The sequence below is a fragment of the Callionymus lyra genome, chromosome 13, assembly GCF_982586985.1.
Source record: "Callionymus lyra chromosome 13, fCalLyr1.hap1.1, whole genome shotgun sequence".
NCBI classification, from domain to species: Eukaryota; Metazoa; Chordata; class Actinopteri; order Syngnathiformes; family Callionymidae; genus Callionymus; species Callionymus lyra.
Genome location: NC_141830.1, coordinates 10,534,946 through 10,559,193, shown reverse-complemented (window position 1 = coordinate 10,559,193; position 24,248 = coordinate 10,534,946). Strand labels below are relative to the sequence as shown.

General features: G+C 37.3%; 1 protein-coding gene across 8 annotated transcripts in view; it reads right to left on the bottom strand.

Moving 5' to 3' along the window:
* Positions 1-24,248, bottom strand: part of gphnb (gephyrin b) — an 85,040-nt gene that overhangs the window by 4,577 nt on the left and 56,215 nt on the right. For 2 of the 8 annotated variants that reach the window (XM_087805073.1, XM_087805074.1), the window contains exons 9-21: positions 15,859-15,900; positions 14,340-14,414; positions 10,880-10,936; positions 8,936-8,978; positions 7,290-7,427; positions 4,665-4,757; positions 3,141-3,196; positions 2,899-3,018; positions 2,710-2,768; positions 1,449-1,602; positions 1,240-1,361; positions 1,087-1,174; positions 17-90 (exon numbers count right to left, since the gene is read on the bottom strand). In XM_087805073.1, coding sequence (XP_087661199.1) covers positions 17-90; positions 1,087-1,174; positions 1,240-1,361; positions 1,449-1,602; positions 2,710-2,768; positions 2,899-3,018; positions 3,141-3,196; positions 4,665-4,757; positions 7,290-7,427; positions 8,936-8,978; positions 10,880-10,936; positions 14,340-14,414; positions 15,859-15,900 — 1,121 coding nt within the window. The remainder of the gene's footprint in view (positions 1-16; positions 91-1,086; positions 1,175-1,239; positions 1,362-1,448; positions 1,603-2,709; positions 2,769-2,898; positions 3,019-3,140; positions 3,197-4,664; positions 4,758-7,289; positions 7,428-8,935; positions 8,979-10,879; positions 10,937-14,339; positions 14,415-15,858; positions 15,901-24,248) is intronic. The other 6 variants (XM_087805080.1, XM_087805081.1, XM_087805077.1 and 3 more) reach the window with 5 other exon arrangements.

The following is a 24,248-nucleotide window of genomic DNA, read 5'->3' as shown; positions in this document are numbered from 1 at the left end:
ATTTCACAGTACTCACCCTGGTTTCATAAAAACACGACCAAAATGGATCTGAGCGTGAAGATCTATATCCAGCACCTGCTTAAGGTAATCCTAAAAAAAATAAAATACAAATGCAATTAATTAAATACATCTTTTATGATGACATAACTATCCTCAAATACAGTCAAACGGTTTGAAATAAAAATACAATGTACAACACCAGGCTGAAGTTACTTTTAAAACTTTAACTTGTTAAATGACAAAATTATTCATTAATATAAATAAAAATAAACATCAAATTATTAATACAAATTGATATGAGTTAATTTTTTTTGTTTTTAATGAGTTGAATTCTAAATGAAAGATCTATAGATGACAACACTTTATTTAAATAAGTTAATTCTACTTTTAAATGAACAATTAAGACATGTATTCTATTACTTCTGCTAATATGTTTTTCTATATATGCATATATGGGTTGAATATGAATTGAATAAATATGTATTAATGCGATTCTGTTTTCGTACAATAAATAGATATTGTTTAGTTTACACACACACAGCCTTTGCTTACAGTAAACCTAAACAAGAGTCAAATGAAAAAAAATACAATGTTATGACAAATACAATCCTCAAATACAGTCCAACGATTTAAAACAAAAATACCAAATAATCCTGTCAAATACACGATTTTCATAAAACTGGCAGAAGTTACTTTTTAAAATGGAATAAAAAAGGAAAACTAAGGTGTGACATAACAAATTTAGTCTCGAATTTATGTACAAATTAAAAGAAAAATAGTTATGAAAATAATTACAATGAAACATATATTTTCTATAATAGGAAGGTGTTAAATGTTAAGATGAAGATTCTGTAGATTAAATACTCTTTTCTTAAATTAATTTACTTTTAAATTAACAATACAGTCACTAATTCTATCACTTACGTGAAGTAAAAAGGTTGTGTTTATTATAACACTAACTTATTTTAAAATGTATTTTAGGTGAATAGTTTAAGGAGAGAATTCGTCAACGATCTTCAGCATGCCGTTTCAGATCACCACCGCTAGATGTCAGTACTGCGCAGCACTACGGCCGTTTTACGTCACCTTCTCTCCCATAGAAACGCCTCCTGAGGTGATGATGACGTCGGCCCGGCTGATGCCTTCATTCAGGGCGTTGAGAAGGTCATCGGGGCTGAGATATGAAGTGACACATTACACACTCGCAGTCGACCCGAATCTATAGAACGGACGCCATACTTGTCTCCCACGATGCCCAGGTTGATGGTCGGATAGCCGTGTTCCTGGATTGTGGCTAGCAGCGTAGACCGGTTACTGTCTCGGATCTTCCCGGGATGGAGGTCGTCCTCCGGGTTCAGCAGCTACGGAAACAGATCATTTGTAAATAAAGGTTGATGAGATTGAATATATTTTTGATTTATCACACAGATACTGTCGTGTGTTTTCACCTCATTTCCTGTTGACATGACGGCCACCACGGGGAACTTCTGCACCTCCACTTCTGTGACCCCAACGGTGGCAAGGAGGCCGATCTCAGACGGGCCCATGTGAGTTCCCTTAGCCAGGACGCACTCGCCGCGCTTGATGTCGTGACCTATAGGCCTGTGAGAAGAAGACTCAGTTGAAAGGGGGATCTGGAAGAGACTCGGACTAGAACCACTGCTTCTCCAAGGAGAAGCCAGAGGAAGTGACTGAATGTCCCCCCGGTTCCTCCCTAGTGATGTGGTCCCGGGCAGGACTCATAGGAAAGATGGTGACTGGGATCAACTGGGTTCAGTGTAGGGTCGTAAGAAAACATCAATACCTCGATATCTATTGGGATATTTATTTTTAAAAAAAACGCATTGTATCTAATCCAATTAAACTTCAGGCCACTAGATGGCAGCAGTCATTACTATCTCCAAAGCTAAAGAAACAATAAAATCCCAAGAGATCCAGGCAATGACTGAGGACGAGAGGATACAGTCGACTCCAGAAGCTTTTAAATCTGATGTTTGGACATATTTAGGTTTCGAAACAAATGATATAAGTTACGACTTCATCAAGAGTCATGTGGTCTGTAAATTCTGCAACACCACAGTCAAGTACTCGACAATACTACAAATTTATCCTTGTTCTAGTATCTGAATATATTGTGTTATTGCAAGATATCGCCAGATTCTTGCCGATAGAATAAATATAAAGATACTTTATTGATCCCCGGAGGAGAAATTATTTTTGTCCAGCAGCAATAAACACATCCATCTTTAAAAAACATCCATTAATAAGTACATATAAGAGAGAGAACTCAATACACACTCTTAGTACTTTAGTCTCTTGTTTTTTAAGAGAGTAACCTTACAAAACCATGGAATTAAACAAATACATAGAAGAAATTACCATTTAAATCTCATTTTAGATTAACTTGAACATGGACTTGCCAATTTAATTGCATACTAGGTTCCTTCCCTTTCAATAACCCTCTCAGTAACTTGACCAGCAGCTTCTAGTGCTTTGCCGCCCAGTTCACCGAACACAGTCCGGTTCAACTTTTTCTTTTTGGCCACTGTAGACTTTGCTCACGTTAAACATATTCTGTACTTCTATCATGTTCACAAAACTGCTGATTTGCAATTCTTATTAATGGAAACAAGAAGTGTAGGTAGAGAAGTTGAGTGGGAGGCGAAGAAGAGAGTGCAGGCGGGGTGGAAACGGGTTAAAACGACTCACCTGATGTCCTGTCCTGGACGGGCCTGTACCAGGATCCGAACCTCCAACTCCTCTGTGCCCTGAAAGACACACTAGTCTCAGTCTTAATACAAAACTAACCACCAACGCTAAACTCGCTGATCGATCTGTGACGACTGACAATACTAAATAAAAAGTAAATATATCGGCAGACGTCAAAAAAAAACCTACGTCTTCCGACTCCCGCAGCAGCTCGGTGTCTTCCACCTGGACGACGGCGTCGGCGCCGCAGGGGATGGGGGCGCCCGTCGTGACCCGCATCACCTGACCAGGCATCACTGTGTGGGTGGGCTGCACGGAGGAGGAAACGAACCATGGAATGATTAATACGTGGAAATTAAAGCGGACGTTAAATCTTCTCAAAAGCGAGGAGGAATTGTGTCGCTGGGAGGACGGAGGTGTGAAGTTCAGACCTGTTCTCCGGCTTGGGACTCCCCGATGATGAAGCGATCTCCCGGGCCGTCAGCAGCTGGAGAAACAAACGGGACACGTTTGAATTCGTCCAACAAAAGATGAGCGTTTAGTAATTTAACATTCAACCGATAATAAAAGTGTTAATACTATCGATGCTTATTTGGAAATATTAAAACATTGATGTAATTAATGTTAAAAAATTCTTCCGGTGGGACTGTGTAAGTTCTGTTTTTATCTGTGATACATTTAATATCCTTATTTCGTCATTTGGAGTTTAAAACACAAGTTACAAACACAAGCTACTACATAATATATTTTAAATTAATAAGAAAATAGTAGTTCAAGCCTCTTTTCTTTTAAACATGGACTTCTTCTGAAAAAGTTTGGACACCACTCTTCTATTTTATATCATTTTTTTGTCATTTAAAGTTCAAGAAATTACAGTCACTTCAAATTATAATTTAATCAACAATTTATTCATTTATTAAATTAATAAAAAATACTTGTTCAGTTTGTCAAGGAGAAGTTAAAACTTTTTTTTTCCTGGTGGACTTGAAACGTCTGGACTTTTTTATTTGATGTCCTTTTTTTTCATTTAAAGTTCAAGAAATTACAAACACACGCTACTAAATAATATATTTTAAATTTATAAATATAATTTTCCAGTTTGTCTTGGAGAAGTCAAAACCTTTTTTTTTTAATTTTAACTTCTCTAAAAAAAGTTTGGACAAAACTTTTTTTTAATCTTTTAAAGTTCAAGAAATTACAAAAAGAAAAATCACTACAAATTATATTTTAATCAACAATTTATTCTTTGATTAAATTTATATATAAAAAAAACTTCTTCAGTTAGTCTTGGAGAAGGTAAAACCTTTTTTTTTCTTCTTTTTTTATAAATTAACTTTGTTCAAAAGTTTGTACATCTCTTTCTATGTCATTTGTAATCCTTTTTTCTCATTTTAAGTTCAATAAATTATAAACAAAAATGACTACAATTTTTTTTGGAATATACAATTTATTTTGATTAAATTAATAAAAAAAAAATGTAACGTTATTTTATTTTACAAATGTTGAAAACACATGTTGTTTTACTTATTGTTACATCAAAGCAGGTAAGATTAATGATCTCATGTGAGAAGAATGAAGTTACAAGATCATGACTCAGAAAAGAATATTTAAAGTACAGCAAGTCCCTCTCAAGCGTCATCTTGACCAGATGACTCAGAACACACGAGCTAATCCGTTCTACGAGCAGATCCACAGACTGGGGTCCGTGGCGACCCTCGGGGACAGATCTGTCCAATCTCCAGACACGTCTGCCGAGCTCGTCTCCTCTCCGGGAAAGTACCAACAACAGATGCTACGAGAGAGTTTTCAGACTCGCCCGCGGGCGTCAAAGCTGTCGCCCTGCTCTCCTGCTTAACCCTAGGAAGCCTGTGGCGCTTCAGTCTTCGCCGAAATATCTTTGGATTTTTGGGTTTTCACGCCCGAAAAGATCTTGAAAATAAACCTGCATCACTCACCTCTCACAGCATAGCCGTCCTTGACGGACGCAGGGAAAGGTGGCAGGTTGTCTTTGGCATAAACGTCCTGAGCCAGGACTCGACCCATTCCATCTGTGGGACCAGAAATCAAAGAACAGAACCCAGTAAGAACAGACCGGGCTTGGACGTGATGGAAGCATTTGTTGGTTGATTATTTGAAAGTCTCCCAGGATGAAACATTCTACACTGAAAAGTTGGGATTAATTGAATTTAAACTAATTAAACTTGAATGCAAATGTTATGTAAACCTAATTAGTGTAACAATAATAACTCGTTTTTTTTAATTAATTTTATTTCACTCAACTAACCTAATACAATGCTTTTCAAATAAATACCATAATAAATTAATTTATACCCAACTCCCTCAAACTATTAATTTTTTCAGCGATCGCCAACCTTTTTTGCACCGTTTAATGAAAGAATTATATTCACGGACCGCTCTAGAAATAAAACAAAAATAATGAATTGATTTATCAAAAACGCTGCTATTTCTTAAGACTTCACCATCACTAGTGTCAAGACTCCAATGTTAATGGTTTTTCAAAAATTCTTAACGCAACTATTAACCTTAACCGTCCATCAAACAGGTTCTAACCACTGTTAAAAATGCATAATATTCAATCTTTTCCAGTGTCTAACCGCTCCATCAAGTCACGGGTCTGTCCCGAGGCCTCCTCGGCCAGTGGATTTGTTGTAAGCCTCTTGGAGAACTTTATGAAAGTACAAATATACTAAAAAATACTAATTTTGTTGTCTTAAATCTAGCTCTTTCTTTCATCATCTAGAACAAGTGTTGATGGTAGAACCCTCCGGTTCAAGTTCAAGTCATTTTATTTGTCAAATATACATTTAGCAAGACATACAGAATAGATGAAACTGTAGTCCTCTCAGACCCACGATGCAAAACATGAAGTAGACAATGAAAGGACATTAAAAATAAATAATAAACGAAAAATAAATAATTAACAAAATGAAACAAATAATCAAAAATACTTAAATAATAAACTAAAAAAACAACTAATAAACAATATATCAACTAAAAACCTCTTAATGAAGCAGAAATTATTTGATATAATCGCAAATTAATACAGATTCAACCAGAACTAGCGTACAGAAGATCACCTTACACAAGACGACCACTAGAGGGTGGTCTTACAAACATTTCCTTGTCTGCTCAATTAAATTAGAATCAGAATGAAGTGATGTAGTAGTAGTAGTAGTATGTAAAATACAATTTTGAACAATTTAGAAGTTCTTTTTTAATCGACCTGCAACTTTTTTTTTGTTCATTAGTGAAGACTTTGGCGAAAAATTAACAGAACATATGAGGTTAATGGTTAAGTTCCATCCAACACAATTCTTATGAACTAGACTCTTACATGGTTCAGAATCTAATCGTTTTGTAAAAAAAAGATCAAGGCTCAAGGTGGACCGGACCATCACATGCGGACCATTAAAACACAAAGATGCAAGAAAGCAGCAGAGAAAGAGAGAAGCGAACGGAGAAGTGGGCGGATGAGAAAAATCCAGCAACTAAAATACCTTAAGCTGCTGTGAAGCTAAATATAGCTCCTCTCTGAGCCTTTAGATGTGATCATGTGGGTGTTAATATGGAGATATAAGCTTTGATACCCATCAGTGCAAAAAAAGAAATGTGCATGTGAAGACACGGAGAAACACGTGCGCACAACACACTCCAGAAATCAAAGGGAAGTGCAACATGCGAAGAGATGAAAGAACATTGGAACTCATACACAGCAGTTACATATTATTTAGTTTAGGATTTATTGAATGATTATGAAGGAGTAAAAAGTCAATAAAAGGTGAATACTAATCTGTGTTCTTACATAGAATTATTTTAAGAATGTTTTTTTGGAGTGTATAGTATATAGACATGAATCCACACCCCAAGAAACATTCAAAACAAATAGATAAACGAGTAAACAAGTAAAACAAGAAAAAAACATATTTTCTAACAAAAAAACGTTCTTTATATTTGCTCTTTGTTCGTTTTATTTGAACTTTGTTCTTGTTTTTATGAAACTATCATTTGATGAGAAATGGAAACCCAATTTCCTGAAGATCTCCAGAGGGATTAATAAAGTCAATCTCATCTAATCTAATCTAAATTAGTTTAAGAAACAACTAAACAAGTATTTAATCCCAAAACGTTGATAAATTGTTCTTAAAATCCGCCGATAAATAAACAGCCATGTTAAGTCAAAATATAAATGTGATTAAAAAAATTTAGGATAAAAATGAATCTTTCCTAAAGTTAAATATAGATAAAAAAATCTAACCAACAATCAAACAGTAGAAATAACAAGAAAGTATCTTTTCACTTTCTATTGATTTTTCACTTTGTAAGTAGGTTAAAGAAAATTTAAAAAGCAGATTTTTACTATGTAAACACGCTAAGGAATGTTAAATGATAATGGTAAGGTAAGGTAAGGTAAAACTTTATCTTACCTTACTATTATCATTTAACATTCCTTAGCGTGTTTACATAGTAAAAATCTGCTTTTAACATGCAATTGATAATGATAAGGAAGTGGATCTAGATTAAAGCCAAAGAACGCGGAGGGTTATCTTTGCTCGCCTCACCTCTGTAGTCGATGATCTCGGTGCCCAGGACGGCGGTCATCTCCAGCACAGTGACGAAGGCCTTGTCCATGGACGTGAGGGGGAATGGGGACATGCGGTGCCTCCGGGCCACCTTGGTGATGTCCACTGCACTGTGACCTTTTTTTTACGGAAATCGTGACATCGCAAAGGTCAGCTGACCCAAGTCAAGTATTTTGTGAGGTATTACAAGAGCACAACTTGACGTACAATTATGTACACATACACTCAAATGACTGTTGACGGTTTTGAACACACACACAGACACACACATGCACAAGGTTGTCAATAATCTGAGCTGACTGAGGTGAACACGACAGGTCGCTCGGCCACTGATTGAAGCTAGCACTAGGCTAGCAAGTATACCATTCCGCTAACAAAAAAAAACACATGAGATGATGACAAAAACTACAGCTTTTGCGGTAGAAAAGTCTAACGCTAGCATTAGCGGAATGCTAGCTTGAAATCATTTGGTGTCAGAATGTTACTCTATAGTCAAGCAGGCGAAAGATTTACATCTAGAACTTGACACAACTATAAAATTAAAAGTTAAAATGAGTTAAGTACACTTGACACGAAATAGGTGCCAAAAAAGGAGAAAATACTATTGGTTGAAATTATCATTTTCATATTGAGTACTCAGATACTTTTCCAAGTTACCAGGAATGTTAAATTAAAAGTATTTATCTAGTTTTGTAAATTAATGCATAAAATTGCTGAAAATGAGAAAAACAAAATTGCAGTTCATCTATCCTGACACTAGGTTTGGCTTTAAGTATTTATTTTCTCAAATTATTGCATCTAAAAGTACTTAAATATTTTATAAATAAAGTTAAATACATATGATGCACATTTACTTCCAGATTGTAAATTATTGAAAAAATATTTAAAATAAATCTTTGACTAAATTAAGTAAATAATGAAATAAAAAAAGAACGGAGAATTACATAAATATATTTAGATAATAAAGAAGCAAAATATTAGTATTAATGGTTGAAACTAAGAAAAAACACTTCGCAGTTCATCTATTCTGACACTAGGGGGAACCAAAAACTCTATTTTTAATCCTATTGATTGGGTCTTTAATTTAAAAAACCCACATTATCCTTACACTAGCGAAAATGTTTTTGCATTAGTTTTATTTTTATTATTATTATTTTCCAGTGTACAAGTTGGTAACATGTGAAATTTGAATCTGGGGAAAAAACTGTAAAAATTGTCATTTCCAAATCAAACCATTACAGATGTGTACAGTAAGAGATATTTGTAATGAGATTAGCAGTTGAAAGATGAACGTTCTTTAAAGCTGGATAGCAGCGTTGCTTGTCTAATAATACCTCTCTAATAATTCCAGAGCTAACAGGAACAAAACAAAGGTGTAACTAATGCGTAATCTGCTCTCGCTGCCTCCCAGCGAAAGAATAGGTGCCGCTGTGCTTTGATTTCCACTGACCCACTTTCTCGCTCGCACATATCCCCATGCTCGACACGAGGCTTAACAACCTCTGGCAAAACATCACACCAGCGCACAGACATGTAAACAACAGCCACGCACCGACAAACGCATGAATCATGGATGCGGCATCTTTTCAATCTCTTTCCACGTGAAGTACGGTTTGGGAACTCACTTGCTCTTAGGATGTTCTCTTTGCTGCTGCATCTCGACTGCACCTGGGGGGGGCGAGAGAGAGGGAGCAGAGGTCACCGGAGGTCAAATATTGGTGTGGTTTTGTGGCCAGTGTGCGCTTTTTGTCAAACACATCAGAGGTGACACTGAGAACTGAAACAACAACAGTCAGAAGAGAACTGTGGACATGGAAAGATCAGATGAGCAGATGATACTAATGCTGCCTCGTTGCTACGCTAGAGATAAACTTCTGCCGACGTGAAGGAGAGGAGGTCGGGGGGAGAGCCAGGGGGGGGCACAGGTTCCCTAGGAGTCCATGGAGGGAGTGAGGGGAACTCAACTAGAAAAAAAAACTACTTAAAGAAAAAAAATGTAAATCTAGAAAAGCGTTTATAGAATCAATTATTCAATTATTTGTTTAACATGAACATATTTTTTCATTAAGGTACAATTTAAATTAAAATAAAGGTAATTACAAAGAATAATGAAAACAGAATTCCTAAATGAACTGAGGAATAAAAATAAATAAATCATGAACACATTTAAAATTAAAGTCTAATCAAACTTTAGGCAAGTTAAAACTTTTTATATTATATTTTTTTTAAAGAACACTATCTTAGATCATAAACAAGAAAACAGAAAAAAAAGAAAACTATGGACTACTTTTAGATTAAAATCAATTATAAATTATTAATAATATGTAAAATATATTATAAATCATTAACCTTTCATTTTCACAAAATAAATAAAATGAAAACAAAAACGAAATAAGAAATAAAACCACATATTAATAAATACATATATACACATTTATATAAATTTGGTTTTAAATTATCAAGTAAATGTAAAACTATTAAAAAAATTGTAATTAAAAAACTATTGCGTTGTAGAGTAGCGAAAACAAGTGGAGAAGGTCTCTCTTAAAAAATAAAGAAAAATTCTATTAAAATAAACAACAAAAAACTAATTATAAACACATAATAATTAATAACAGTTTAAAAGCAATTTCAGATAAATATAAAATACGCTTCATAGTCATAGTCACTCTTAATTTGTCACCAATGTAAAAAAAAATCTTTAGAACCAGTGAAAGGTTATAAAAATATAACATAAAAAAAATTGAATTAAAATACTTTTGTAAAACTACCTTTTTGTTCTATTTAAAAATTATATATTTATATGGTAAAACTATTGAACTTTTCTATTTAAAAAAATGTTTATAATTGATTTTTAACAAGGTCCAAATGTTTCTTTTTTTTGCAATGATATTTTATAAATAATTCAATAAAAACTGTAATTAATAAAAACAAAAGTGCATTTCAACCCCACAATATAGTATTGACAATCACTCCAGAGCAAAACTCATCTTACTTGATAAAAAACAATGAGAAAAAAAACAACTCTCTCTTCTCGTCCCTCGCTGATCGTCTCTCTGCACACTCACCCGACTCCCCCCATCCTCCCCTCCCTCACCGTCACTACTGCGACACCACTGAGCATCAAACAGCCAGAGTGAGTGTGTTGGAGGATGAGGGGGTGAAGCGATGGGCAGACGGACAAGAGTGTGAGGAGGGGTGACGTGTCCACACAGCCCGCAAAAAAAAAAACGAAAAAGAAAAAAAACCAAGGACAGGAAGCACAGACCGGACACAGACTGGACTCGACTACAGCAGAGAAGGACAACAGAGACCACCAGAGCGACCCATCATAGACTCAACATCCAGGCCAGACACAGCTACTGTAAGCCGAGCATGTTCCCCCGCAGAGACAGACGGATGGAAAAAGAAAGAGAGAGACATGGGACACAGAGAGTCCTAAGAGACAGAGACTAAGACTGGACAGAAAGTCTAGAGAGGCAAGCGAGGAAGAGGAGGAGGACGGGGGAGACACAGAGCAGGGGGGGGGCTTTTTTTTAGGGAGGGAAGGGGGGGGACGGGATAGTTACTCGAGAGCTGAAGGTCCTCCTGCGATCATCTTTAAGCCCCTCCAACCTACACTGGAGCTAGTGGAGATAAAGCATGGAATCACAGGCATCAGTGCATCTGTCCCGGCAAACAGCACAGACAGACAGGACAGACAGACGGATGGACGGACACACAGACCACCCTAGCGAGGGAGCAGCGGGAAAGGTCAGCGGGAGGGTCAGCACGGCGGGATCCAAGGAGATTTAGGACACATTTATTTGTGTTTTTGGGGAATTAAATCTCTGGATTCGAACTTACAGCTGCAACTGTACATTTATTTGGTCGTAATAACTTGAGATATAAAGCACATCATGTACTATTATAGCATACTGTGTGCTACAAATTGATTATTACTGTCTAAAAGAAGTGTTTTTTCATGAAAATAAGATTCTCTCCAAAGCAAAATTAGCTTGTGACATGTCAAGACATTGTTTTAAGTCAAGTTTACTCCAAAAATAAATATATTAACTATTGAAAATGAGTGAAACACAAACTACATGATTTATTTTTTTACTGTTTCTAAATGAAGGTCGACATTAAACCAGTGCAAACAAGTTATTTATGTATTTTTATTTACGTGTTATTATACTTTGAAAGTCATTAGTCAGTCTAGTTAAATATTTTTTTTCAAACAAATATATATGAGGTACATTCAGGATTTGCAAGGTCAACAGTTATCCGTCGAAAAATTACTGTAATTACTGTCCCGTAAAGAAAGAGACAAAACCTAAAAATAACTTGTTCTGATATTTTTTTAATTCAAAAGTTTACAATTAAATGTGTCATATATTTTTTTTAAATATTGACATGTAATATTTGGGATTATTATATAGAATCCTCCAAAATAACAAAAACAACTTTATTTTAATTATTTATTTTCTCAAAAAGAACTTAAATATTTTTTAAATAAAGTTAAATAAAAATGATGCACATTTCTTTCCAGATTGGAAACTTTTTTTTAATAAATATTAAAAAAGATCTTTTGACGAAATATAGAATGGAGAATTACATAAATATATTTGAAATAATAAAGAAGCAAACATATTATTAACATTAATAATGGTTGAAACTGAGGAAAACAACATTAAAGTTAATCTATTCTGACACTAGGGGGAACCAAAAGCATTATTTTAAATCCTATGGATTTGGTCTTTAATTAAAACTCAGTTTCAACACAGTTCAATGTTAAAACATTGAAGAATGAACCCAAAATGAAGAGAAAACAAAAAGTTTTACACATGTTGGATTCAAATTAACATAAAAAAATATAAACCATTTTAGGGACCGTTTTAATTTTTTAAAGATACGGTAGAAAATATTATTACAGAGCGGGGGTTGGGAAGCTAGATGCAGCTTAAGCGAGAGACACAAATCGAAAACTAGCGAAAGACATATAAAAGCACATATGTCAACTTCAGACGACAACAGTCACAAGTCATCAGCATAAATAAAAAAAAACACCACAATTGAAGTTTTGAGGTATTTAAAGGCCACAAGTCCTGAAGTTCATTCATTAAAAAAAAAAAAAACACCGTCAACGTACGACAGAGTGGAGGAGATGACGACAACCAACGCATCACAAAACCAGCTGGAACCATCAGGTCAAGAGTCAAAGTGATGACCGCGTGAAGGTCGATGGTCAGCGCGTGAGGAGAGCATGGTGGCCATGAGGAAGCGAACAAGCACACACACCTTCTAAGTCTACTCTGCACTGGTGAGGGAGCAGGTGATGGAGTTCATGCAAACACGTGGAGAAAATGAGGAATATTTCATGGAGAAGAGAAAATATTCACACAAACATGTTGAGTGTTGAAGTGGTGGATAGAAGGAATGATTTAAAACCTAATAGGTCGTCTACGCCAGTGGGATCAATGGCGGCGGCGGCGCGTACACGCACGGCATCATGGGGGTCAACGAGACACGTGGTCGAGGGGGGCAGGGAGGGGGGGGAGTCTCTCGGGTGGAGAGAAATCAATGGCGCCAATAACCAGATGCCGGAGGAAATGATGGGATGGAACCGCGGGAGCGCTGAGCTCAGCACAAAACAAAGGAGAAGCTGTCAGGGAAATTATGCAAAAAGGGTGGAAGATGTATCGCCGGGAGGAGGAGGAGGAGGAGGAGGAGGAGGAGGAGGAGGAGGCGACGGCGAGGAGTTTGAGCTTTAAACACAGAGAGGAACGAAGCGAAGGACGAAGAGGGCAAGAGTTGCAAACAACCAGTGTCTGCAGCTGCTTTTACTCCAGCCTAAGAACGTAATGCTACGAGACTACAGAAGAACATCAGTGCCATCAGAGTATTGTTGGATTGAACTTTTCAAATGTTGAATTTTAAAGCGTTGAATTAATTTATTGAATTATTATTAACATTTTTTTTTTTACACATAGAGTTTGGTTTCCTCATTCCAAAAGTTAAAAAAAACAAATCAAATAAATTCAATAGTATTTAAATCGAAGCCTTATAAATTGAAATGTAACAGTTATTTATTGAATTTAAAAGGCTAAGAATTAAAGGTTATTTTTAGGAAACATATTTTAGAATTTTTGGAATAAAAAAGGAAAATTCTATGTGTAAAAAAATGAAAATATCATCATTTAAATTATTTTATTTTTTTCGATTTTTCACATGAAGAATAAATCGACTATTCAATGAAATCAACTCAACCTTTAATCATTGAAATGACTGAATTCAATAATATATAAAAATAATAATAATTACTATTCATAATTCTAATTTGTATGTAATTTTAATTATAATAATATTAATATTAATCTAATATTAAAAACTACAACATTTGTACAATTGTAAATGGTGTTTTGATGGCACTGATTAACTTCAATACAAGTAGTGAAAACAACTATTTTAATTCAAATTATTATTAAATTATATTATTTAAATTATTTTCTAATCGTCTCATAGACACAATTATCTAATGTAAATCATTTACTTTGACATCTGTCTGTCTGTTAGCGACGTGACAAAAACTAAGAAAATCTTTTTCAATGTAACCATCACTACATCTTATAGTGAAGGATTTCATTCTCCGGATGACCATCTGGATCCAGGAATCACTTGAGGGTGAGTCACTCTTCGTGCCGCAGAATGAGCACTAACTGCCCTGTGTTTGTTTAAATGAGTTCGGGAGCGCCACCATCTGTCCCATTTAGCTCACTGCTATCAACTTTGTTTTCAAATGCTAAAAAAACAAAGCATCTAATTACATAAGATTATAATAATAAGGTTATTTTTAAATACTTTTCTAGATGATTAGTTCATAGTTTATAGCTAGATTAGTACAGATTATTCAGCATGAGAAGAAAACTGGATCTAAGGGGAGAAAAAGTGTATCTGCTGATGACGTGAGTGTGTGGTGTTCAGGTGCGTTGTGGAAAATGCCGATGACCTGCATGCGAGTAGATTTGGTAGAAGTTTGAGCGGGTTTACCTGGTCCAAGGTAGAGTACCTTGACTTGAGCGTGATGACCTCATCCAGGTGAGCCCTGAATTCTCTCCTTGAGGCCTGAGGGGAGCCACAGGACAGTCACTCAACTCATGCAGCACACACGCAGGAACAGCAGGCAACAGGCGTGCACGTCCAGACATGGTTAGTCGAGCTCAGAGCTCGCGCCGGGAGGAGCCGCTACACACAACTGGATCATCTGAACGACAAAGATGTCGACTCTCTGTCTCCTCCGTGAACAACTTCTGTTACGTGATCTGCATTATTATATTTAGACATCGAGATTCCACAGTTTTACTGAATCATTCTAATATCATGGTTGAAATGTATGAGTTTGCAGAATTAAAAGTTAAATAAAAATAATTCATAAACGTGTTTAAAAATATAATTAATGACAATAGAATGACGTTTATTAAATCATTAATTTAAAAAAACAATATCTCAGGTAAAATTAATACAATAAGAGCCGGAAAAATGAAGTTTCTTCTTAATTTTCAATATTATTTTTAGTATTTAAATTGCATTTGATTAAAAAAAAAAAAAGTCGCTAGATATAATAAGTCCAAGATTATTCATTTGAATACTAACTACAATATGGGGTTTTAATACATTTTATTTTGTATTTCTTCTACAGCAAACTTTAACACAGAAATTGTAACGATTGCATTTTTATTCACAGTATAAGTTTTTTTACACTCTTTTACTTGATGTTTTTATTGTTAGTAGGAGGTCGTCTATAGCAAAAGAAGATTTTAATGGTAAGAATTTAGTTGAAATAAAATACTATAAAAGAAAAATTAAAATGAATGAAATAAAATAATAAAATGAAAATGAAAAGCAAAGGAAATATATAAAGGTTGAATTGTTGCATGGCACTTAATAAGTAATTAAGTCATTTTTATTTATATAGCGCTTTTCCAGACCAGGGTCACAAAACAATATTCAATAAAATATATACTTTAAAGGTCAATATGTGTGATTAATGTAAAAAAAAAGAAGTTTAATTCGTACGATAGGAAACTTTGACTATTTAGCTCAATAACAAAAAGAAAATCAATTAAGAATGACTATATACATAAATATATTTTCACCACAAATTAAATAGTATTAATTTAACTTTATATATATTCATGAATATTTAACATTCAACAGCAAAACTGATTCATCCGAACGGATGTTTGTTAAAATGCAACCAGAGCAGAAGCAGCAGCAGCAGCAGCAGCAGACACACTTTAGGAACACACAAGTCAGGCATAGTTTCCACTAAAGGTCAGAGGTCAGAGTAAAAGAAACCAAGGGCTGATGATGTCATGAGGAAAAGTGTGAGTGGAAGACAATCATCACACGAAAGGTTCATTAAAGGACACAGAGAGACAGGCAAAGACACATTCATGGGTTTGGGGGGTCGGGGGGGTCATGCCAGGCGGGAGGCTATGCTGGGGGGGTGGGATGGGTGAGGTGTCGTCATGGTGACGAGGATGCTGTAGAACACATGCAGGAGTACCTCAGCAATGCTTAAGGTGGATGAACAGGAGGGGAGCCGCGCCTGGTGTCACCAGAGAGAGAGAGAGGAGAAGAGGGTTAACAGAGCCAGAAGCTGGTGGGACACAGAGACCGGCAGCCAACGGACTCGACGGCGCCCCCTTTTTATTTTTGAGCAGGAGCGTCACCGATCTCTCTGGGTGAGCGTCTCAGACGGAAGCAGCCAAGACAGACAGGACGGGGAGCCGGACGGGACAGGAGAGGGAGGGACGACGAGGATCGTGTCTGACAACATGACGCGATTCTGTCCACGCGACGCACTCGTCAGCGGGTCGAGTCACAAGTTCTGATGCTCTCGGTGAAGAAAAATGTAACATCACCCCGAATGAATTATCACCCAAAATATCCTGCTGTTCTATTCAGAGTCACATTCTCAGAGTGTGTTAAAGACCTCAGTTTAGAATCTTAACTTGACAACGTCGACAATCATTGACTAAGATAATAGTGAAACTGATGAGTTTGATAGAAGTGTTTGGTGAAGGAGAACGAACACAGTTATTTAGACATATTGAGTTTTGATAAAACAATATATCGAAAAGACTGGTACTTCCTGTTAAGGAGCTTTTAAATTCACATTCTTTTGGGACCACAACTGAGTCTCAAGTCTCAAGAAAAGGTGCAGCAACTGGGACACTTTTAGGAGAAGCAAATTCAAGAGACACTGGAAATAAAATAAAAAAAAATCTTTATCTATAAAGTCTCAACAACATCAGAAAATATAAACACACAGGCTCAAGTATTAGACGAATCAAACACTTACTAGTCCAAGCGTTTGTTTTTCAGTAGAGATGAAGATTTGAAGGGTCGATAATTGTAGGGTCAAGACGGAGGGAAAACGTTAATTCTACAAGGCTTTTGGCGAGTGGATCGTAAGTGCAGCCTTTTTTTTCACTCACGAGAGTGAGAGTTAGTGGGAATTAAGCTACCAGTATTCCTTGACAACCAAAATGTGAAGGCTGAGAACTCAAAATTAAAACGTTGGTGTTTATACACGTCTGTTTTTCAGTTTAATAACTACATAAACTCAAGAGTGCAGGGTGTAGAAATGTTACTTTTAGGTTCTGTAAACAGGTGTTTAAAACAACAGATGGAATAAAGATTGCTACACTTAATAACTGTGTTCAAGACCAAGACGAACCAATAGTAAACGGGTCCAAATCGAAAGACGTTTTCAGGGTGTCCAACATTTTAGTCTGAATAACTAGAGACATATGAAGACATACAGGCTCAGACAAGATTTCAATGGAGAAGTCACGTCAATGATCCAGAGTTCTCTCCAGCACCTTCATGGACTTTTCTATACTCTCCTCTTTTCTCTCACTGTATCCTTCCTCGCTTTTCTCTACGTCCATCTGTGTACCCCCCCCCCCCCGTCCTTCCTCCCAACCGGTCACAGCAGGAGGCCGTCAACAATGGGTCTAGTCCTGCTCGAGGTTTCTGCCTTCTTTCCGTTTTTCCTCGCCAAATCCGCACTGTGCTTTACTCATTATTGAGTTGCTGGATCTGTTTTTACTTTCTCCACTACAGTCCTACTTCAACTGTAAAGTGTCTTGAGATAACCTTGTTTTGATAAGACACTTTAAATAAAATTGAATTGAATTGAAGCGAGACAAAGTCAAGACTTTCACAATAATTAAAAAAATAATAATATTGCAGACTCACAGACAATGCAGTTTTGTAAAAACACTTATTCTAATTAAATATATTATTATATCATATTATATTATTATAAATATGAAGAGAAACAAGCTAAGTAACTCGTTTTCAAAGTTTTAAAGTAATCATATCCCGAAGTTCAAAATAGTAAGTGTCACAGACAGAGAGGTAAAAAAACATTTTAAATATTAAGATATTGAGTTATCTTTGACACTAGTGTTTTGAATTGACTCTTAAAATTATTTTTGACTATTTTTTTTTAATTTTGTGTATTTAACATTCTCTGGTTGAATATAACAGTTTATCAGGGAGAATGTGGGCCGTATTATATCCACTCAAAGGCCGAAACTACTCAAAGGAAGAATCAAAAATGAAAAAATGTTTAGGGTCAAGACTTGGCTAAAGGATTAAAGTCAGATAAAAAAAACAACAGCATTTTGAATGTTCAGGAATTGTTCTCCGGATTCGTAGCTAGTTTTCGTAAGATGACATGTTGCGTCCTCGACGGTCCGGCGATGGTTATTCACCCCTTCCTTCCACGACCGTCTCCACATCTGCACGCATAAGACGTTAATGAGCGGCCCCGTGAGTCGCCGTGGCAACAGAGGGAAAAAGCTAACATAGCTAATTTGACAAACCCGGCTGCTCACTAGTCTCCTTCGCTTCACATCAGCGAAGCCACATGGTCAATGAGCACGCTCGGTGCAGCCGGTCAGACGCGCTCATCCTCCAGCACTCTTTCATTTCCTGTCTGTCCTCCTGCATCCGCTCTGTTTCCCCCCCGATGCTCCTGCTCTCTGTACTCGAAGTCTTTGCGTTCTATATCCATCCTCCCGCCGGCGAAAACGCGAGCGTCAGTGGGCGAGTGTTAATAAAACAACCATCTTCACGCCACCACATGCGCGTTAGCGATGACGGGAGAATATCCGACATCTGTGTTCAAACTTACTAAATTTACTTTAAACTTTATTTAGACGGGCACGTACACCCGCCCACGTGCACAAGCACAATAGAGCGATTGTGACGTGGACCCAAAAGCGACTTGACCCAGACGGTCTTTCGGTGAGCGGAGCCAAATAAAGAGGCGGGAGAGCGGCGCTGTGTGTGAAATAATCCAAGACTAAAGAGTGCTTTTCCCTCTGGCGAGAGCTACTTCCATCTGGTCACTTTGACTGTACATCATTTGTTTTTTGTCCAGAGTACAACAAAACCCATTTGCCTTCAGGGATGCGTACAAACACTCGGTACCACGATGGCAACTGGCCTCACAAACATGGTAGTGTGCCTTATTTTTCCTCTTTTTCTAAATTGAATTGACGTAATCCTTTTAATTTTGTTATTTAATTCATAAAATCCTTGAAATTTCCAGGGTTTTTAGTTTGTGAAGCGAGTGCGTCCTTCATTACAGACCATTGTATTTACGGTAAATTCAGGTATCCATCTTCAATGTATCCCTCACTAGCCTGGATAGCTCAACTTGAAGAGCACATCACTCTAGATCTCAAGGTTCAACCCGGGCACGTGGATTTATTATTACATAGGCCTTATTGTGTTCCTGCTGCCTTAGTGTAATAAACCATAATCTACCTCTTTTTTCTCTTTATGTCAAGGCATTGTTTATATTTTTCGCATTATCCAGATTAAGAGACATAATTCTTACATGAGTGACACCAGAGCGTTGCTTCTAAAGAATGTACCACCTCAGTTTTTATTAGATTTAACAGACAGGAAGAGATATAACTGATAGACCATAACTGAGAAAAAAGTCTATGACTATGAAATCATGTTCAAAGTTTTATTATAAGCAACATATCAGAAGGTAAGGATTTAGGGAAGAGTTAACTGGGTTTCTAAACCGAGTTGGGTACAATCAAATCATTTTTTTTTTCCGGTAAACAAGGTTCTATGGTTCTGGTTTGCAGCGAAAAGTACCATATCTTTTTTTTACTGAGTGAATGATAGCTGCCGTCCAGGAGTAATAATACTACGGAGCCTCACGGTGCGACTTCTATGCTAACCAAAGATGTACTAAAACATCTCGACAGTGCCGTGTTCAACAAAGAAATCAGTTCTAGGTCAGTAAGAACAACCAGAATTAAAAAATAAGGTGCACCGGAGTATAAGGCGTGCTGTTGATTTTTGGAGGATTTTAGGTACGGTACTAAATATTCAATACGTTGGTAAGTTTATCATCTTTATGATCAAATTATAATGACTGTTTAACTGCATGAAAAAAGTGCATTCTGCTTAAAATGAAAGCAAATAATGCTATAATGCAATATAATGCTATATTTTGCTCCTTCCCAGGTGCAAAACATTCCTCGGGCTATTAAATTGTACAATATCTTCTGGGGCAGGAGTGGGGTAAACGTATAATGATGTTCTATTCTATGTTAGTCTTTGTATCCTTTGTCTTTGTTATTTTTCTTTGATCTATGTTCTTTATCTTTATCTTTAGACTTAAATTGTATCATCTTGTTCTTTCTCTTTATTTCTCTTTGTTCTTGTTCTTATATTATTTGTATTTCTTTTTTATGAAAAATTGCTGTATTTGCTGTGGATAATTTGAAAAAAAACAACAATTTCCCGAAGGAGACCTCCTGAGGGATCAATAAAGTTCTACCTAACCTAACCGAACCTAAATAAGCTTCTTGCCCATGCAAACCTACTGTAGGACCTACTCTAAAATACAGTATATTTTCTTTCCACTAGAAATCTCGACCAGTCAGTTGAGAACCTCTGGTCTATGACGGATCATGAAAATGAATGTAGACAGTATGTGATGTTACTTCCGAAGTACCTTCGGTTTACGTCGCTTTTAATAATCCAAAACCCTTAGTCGACATGAGGGTGAGTAAAAAATGAAGTTCATTGGGGTGAGTGTTGTAATGTAGTTTACTAGCATTAGCTTACAGCTACATTCTGATCCTCCATCTCTTACTTGAAGTATTGAAAAAATAGGCGGCGGGTCAAACCAGGACCGACTAATAGGAGACCATACCAGTTTGATTGGTCAGAAACTTTTCTAGACTCAAATCTAAACTTTAAAGGAAGAGACATTCCTAACCGTCAAAGTAGACAGAAGCGATTGCTTGGTTTTGTTTAAAAATGCACGTCATGTACAGCGGTCCTGGCGATAGTCCTGAATAGTTCTTATTGCTCCAAAACAACAAGTGCAATGAACAATGAATCTTCCAGAAGTGAATCTAAAAACAGACTTAGCTCATACCTTTGTGATTCATATTGGAAAACTCGTCTTCTAAATCAGCCAAAAAAAGCTTAGGGCGAAAATTATTGTAAAAAGCGATGGTTGATGTCGTCTGCAGAAATAATAGAGCATCTATTAAGTTAAAAATATTTATTTATATATTAATACTTTTAAGCTTTGTCACCCTGTATTATGAGATAAGTCGACAATCTAAAAAAGTACTTTAGTGATACTCTTGGTCGGCAATATTGTATCTGGATTCAAAAAACCTTGTTCTAAATCAATTGTATGATCTTTCGCTTCTTATTATAAGTTGTTTGTAGACAGTAGCGAATCGGAGCTTGCGCGACAGTGTTTCCTGTCTGTGTAGCATGTTAGCCTTTTAGCATCTGTTACAAACGAGCATTAAAAAATAGACTTTTTTGGAATAGTTTCTCATGTCGAGGCTTCAATACAAGCGGGACGTTACAGAAGAGCGGTATGGAGGTATTTGGATGGTTTTAAGTTTGTAATTCTGGACGAAGACAACTGAGCGCCTGTGGCTACATTAAACCTAAACCTATAACTCTAAAAAGGAACAGATTACTGTTAGATTAAAAATCATTATACACTATACGTATACGCCATACTTAAATTAACGCTAAAAGATAATCAAAATATAAAGAATAAATTACTAGCTTCATCTAAGAGCTTAAACGTTTGAATACACATTCAAAATCAACATTTCACTCAGAGTGATTTACACTGTTTCAAGACAAGCTTGGAACAGAATTAGAGACATGACACCGGTTATTTAAAACGTCTGTTTGTCTGCCTTTTCACACCTTGGGTCGTGGAACGAAGCGGGACACATCCAGGAGGGGGGGGGGGGGGCTGGATGACGAAGGCCCCCACCCGGGCACATTTGAATGACAGATTGCAAGAAGTTAGGAAGTTTGCTCTGGGGGTGATCGAGACACAGGCAAGTTTCCCGGGGCGGGAAATTTGCCTTAAATATCGCTATGTTTCTACAACTCGAGACCGTTTCTCCCGGGGCTATTGAACTGTAGTGTTGCCGGAAGAAAGTGCGCACGATCGATCGTAAAGCTTGTATTTTTTTTTTCTTAAAGCGGCAAATAAACAACACGTGACACTCTGCATTGACCATTTCTCTCCACAAAGCGAAGTATAAGAACCGGAAGTGACGGCGTGTTGGAGCGACTGGAACGGACTCCTGTTTTGACCGCTTTATTACTCTGAAGTCAAACCCTCAGTCGAGGGCGAGTAGAAAACAAGTGAAATTATAACTTTGGGTCTTCACTTTAACTGAAACCTTGGAACAGTCTTCAACAGCATCAACGAGCACGAACGCCGGATGAACGAAGGGCTCAGTCGTTTCTAAATAAGCGTTTGTCCCTCCGCCGCGACATCAATATCCTGCTGCTTCCCCTTGTCAGCTGTTTGAAGCCGTCATGGATTTGAAGGTGCCGCTGCCACACTTCCCCCGTGTATATATCACCCTCATTTCCATTTACAGTGGCGCTGCGGCTAAGCTGGCCACGAGGGTGCCTGGAGGAGAGCGGGGCGATAACTGCAGGGACGAGGCTTAACTGCCGAGGGGTGGGGGATCAGCATCGGCGGCGAGAGGCAGCGTGGCGAAGGTGAACGGCTGATCGCAGATCTGACTTTACGTCCGGTCCTCGCCTCACTCATCCTTCCGTCTTTCCTCTCGCAGCCTTTGAACCAGTCAGTACACAATCCCTTTTCGCTTACATTTCTACCGACAACTTTTTTGAAATAAAACGTTAGCAAACTCTCCGCTCGGCGTTCGTGGCTAACGATGAAATGAGACACACTTGTAAACATCCGCTCGAAACACTGCGTTACTTACCATCTTCAGCCCGGAGTCGCAACAGAGTGAGCTCCCAGCACACACACACTTTACACTATGACTAACCGGGTAAGGGAGAAGGGGAAGAGATAAGAAAAGGGACGGAGAGTGCAGAGCGGAAAACGCATCAGCCAAAGACACAATACGGAGGAGGAGAAGGAAGGAGGGAGGAGGAGGAGGAGGAGGAGGCGGAGGAGGAGGAGAGTATAGCGGCACATATGAGGCTGCGCTAAGTCACACGTGCATGACTGAGGTCATGCATCCAGCAAGGACCCTCCATCACACTTACATGTTACGACATTATAGAGGGTAGTAAAGCTATCTGTTGTCTTAACTTGTTTTTGTTGTTTATCATTTGTACGCATCAGGGGTGTCCAGAACCATCTTAACAAGAGTTATCTCGCTGAGAAGTTAAAAATAAAAGCTCCTCTATTTGTAACTTCTTCAAGGACGGGACACAAAGCGTGGCTTTGTGTTTTATTTATCCATTTGACTTGTGTGCCATTTAAAAGGTTTATTTTGATACATTTTTGAATTATACAGTTTGTAATTACACTGTCGGGGCCGTATAAAATCGTCCCTAGGGCCACGAATGGCCTGACTTTGGACATATCTGGTGTATATACACTATTTGTTATATTTATTATTTACATTAAATGTCATTTTACTTCACACTATGTCTCACTGGCCTCTGATATTTTCTCCATCATCCTATAAAAACCTTTATTTTTTCCATTATTACACACTGTTTAATTGTAATATGTTGTAATACACACCATTGTTGTCTAGAATGTATTTGTTTATTTCATTTATTGGTTTTGTTTTTGTTGGTTTTTTTTGCAGCGCCATGCACTGGGAAAGTTTGCCTTGACCTTGGTAATAACTTTCTGACTCGCTTTCTAACTCACCTGTAGCTGATAAATAACAGGAAAAAGACCCGAGTTTAAAGACACACAGATGCAAACTGATATTAACAGTGCTATATATGTGTGTTATATGTGCATAACATGTATTGCACTGGTGAGAAAACCCGTCTCTGTTGTGCTAACAATCCATAGCATTCCAAACACATCCAGTCAATGCTGGGATTCTGTCCGCCCAGCTGTGCAAGAAACATGGTCTTATCTGCCAAACTGTCCTACCTTGTCTCATCCTGAGCGCCTCATCACCACCTCCCACTCTCTTTCAGTGTCTTGTCCTCTCAACTCATTAACTCGACTTCCCTCTTTCCCTCCCACTCTCCGTTTCTCATCCTTCCTCCCTCACTCTCTCATAAATCTCCCCCACCAAGAGTCATTTTTACGAGCCCCACTGCAATGAAGGAGGACAATAAGCCCTAATGTCACACACACACAAACACACACACACACACACACACACGCACACACACATGCACACACACACGCACGCATGCGCACGCACACACGCACCCACACACACACACCCACACACACATACACACACTCACTAGAGGAACAATTCAAAAGATTCTATATATATTTTTTTTTTAAGAAATAAACTCCTGCAGATATGGAAGTTGAGCTGCCAAACATCTGTGTTTATTATGGAATAAAAAGAAATGAATTTCAACAAAAAAAACGTCTTTGATTCACGAAGC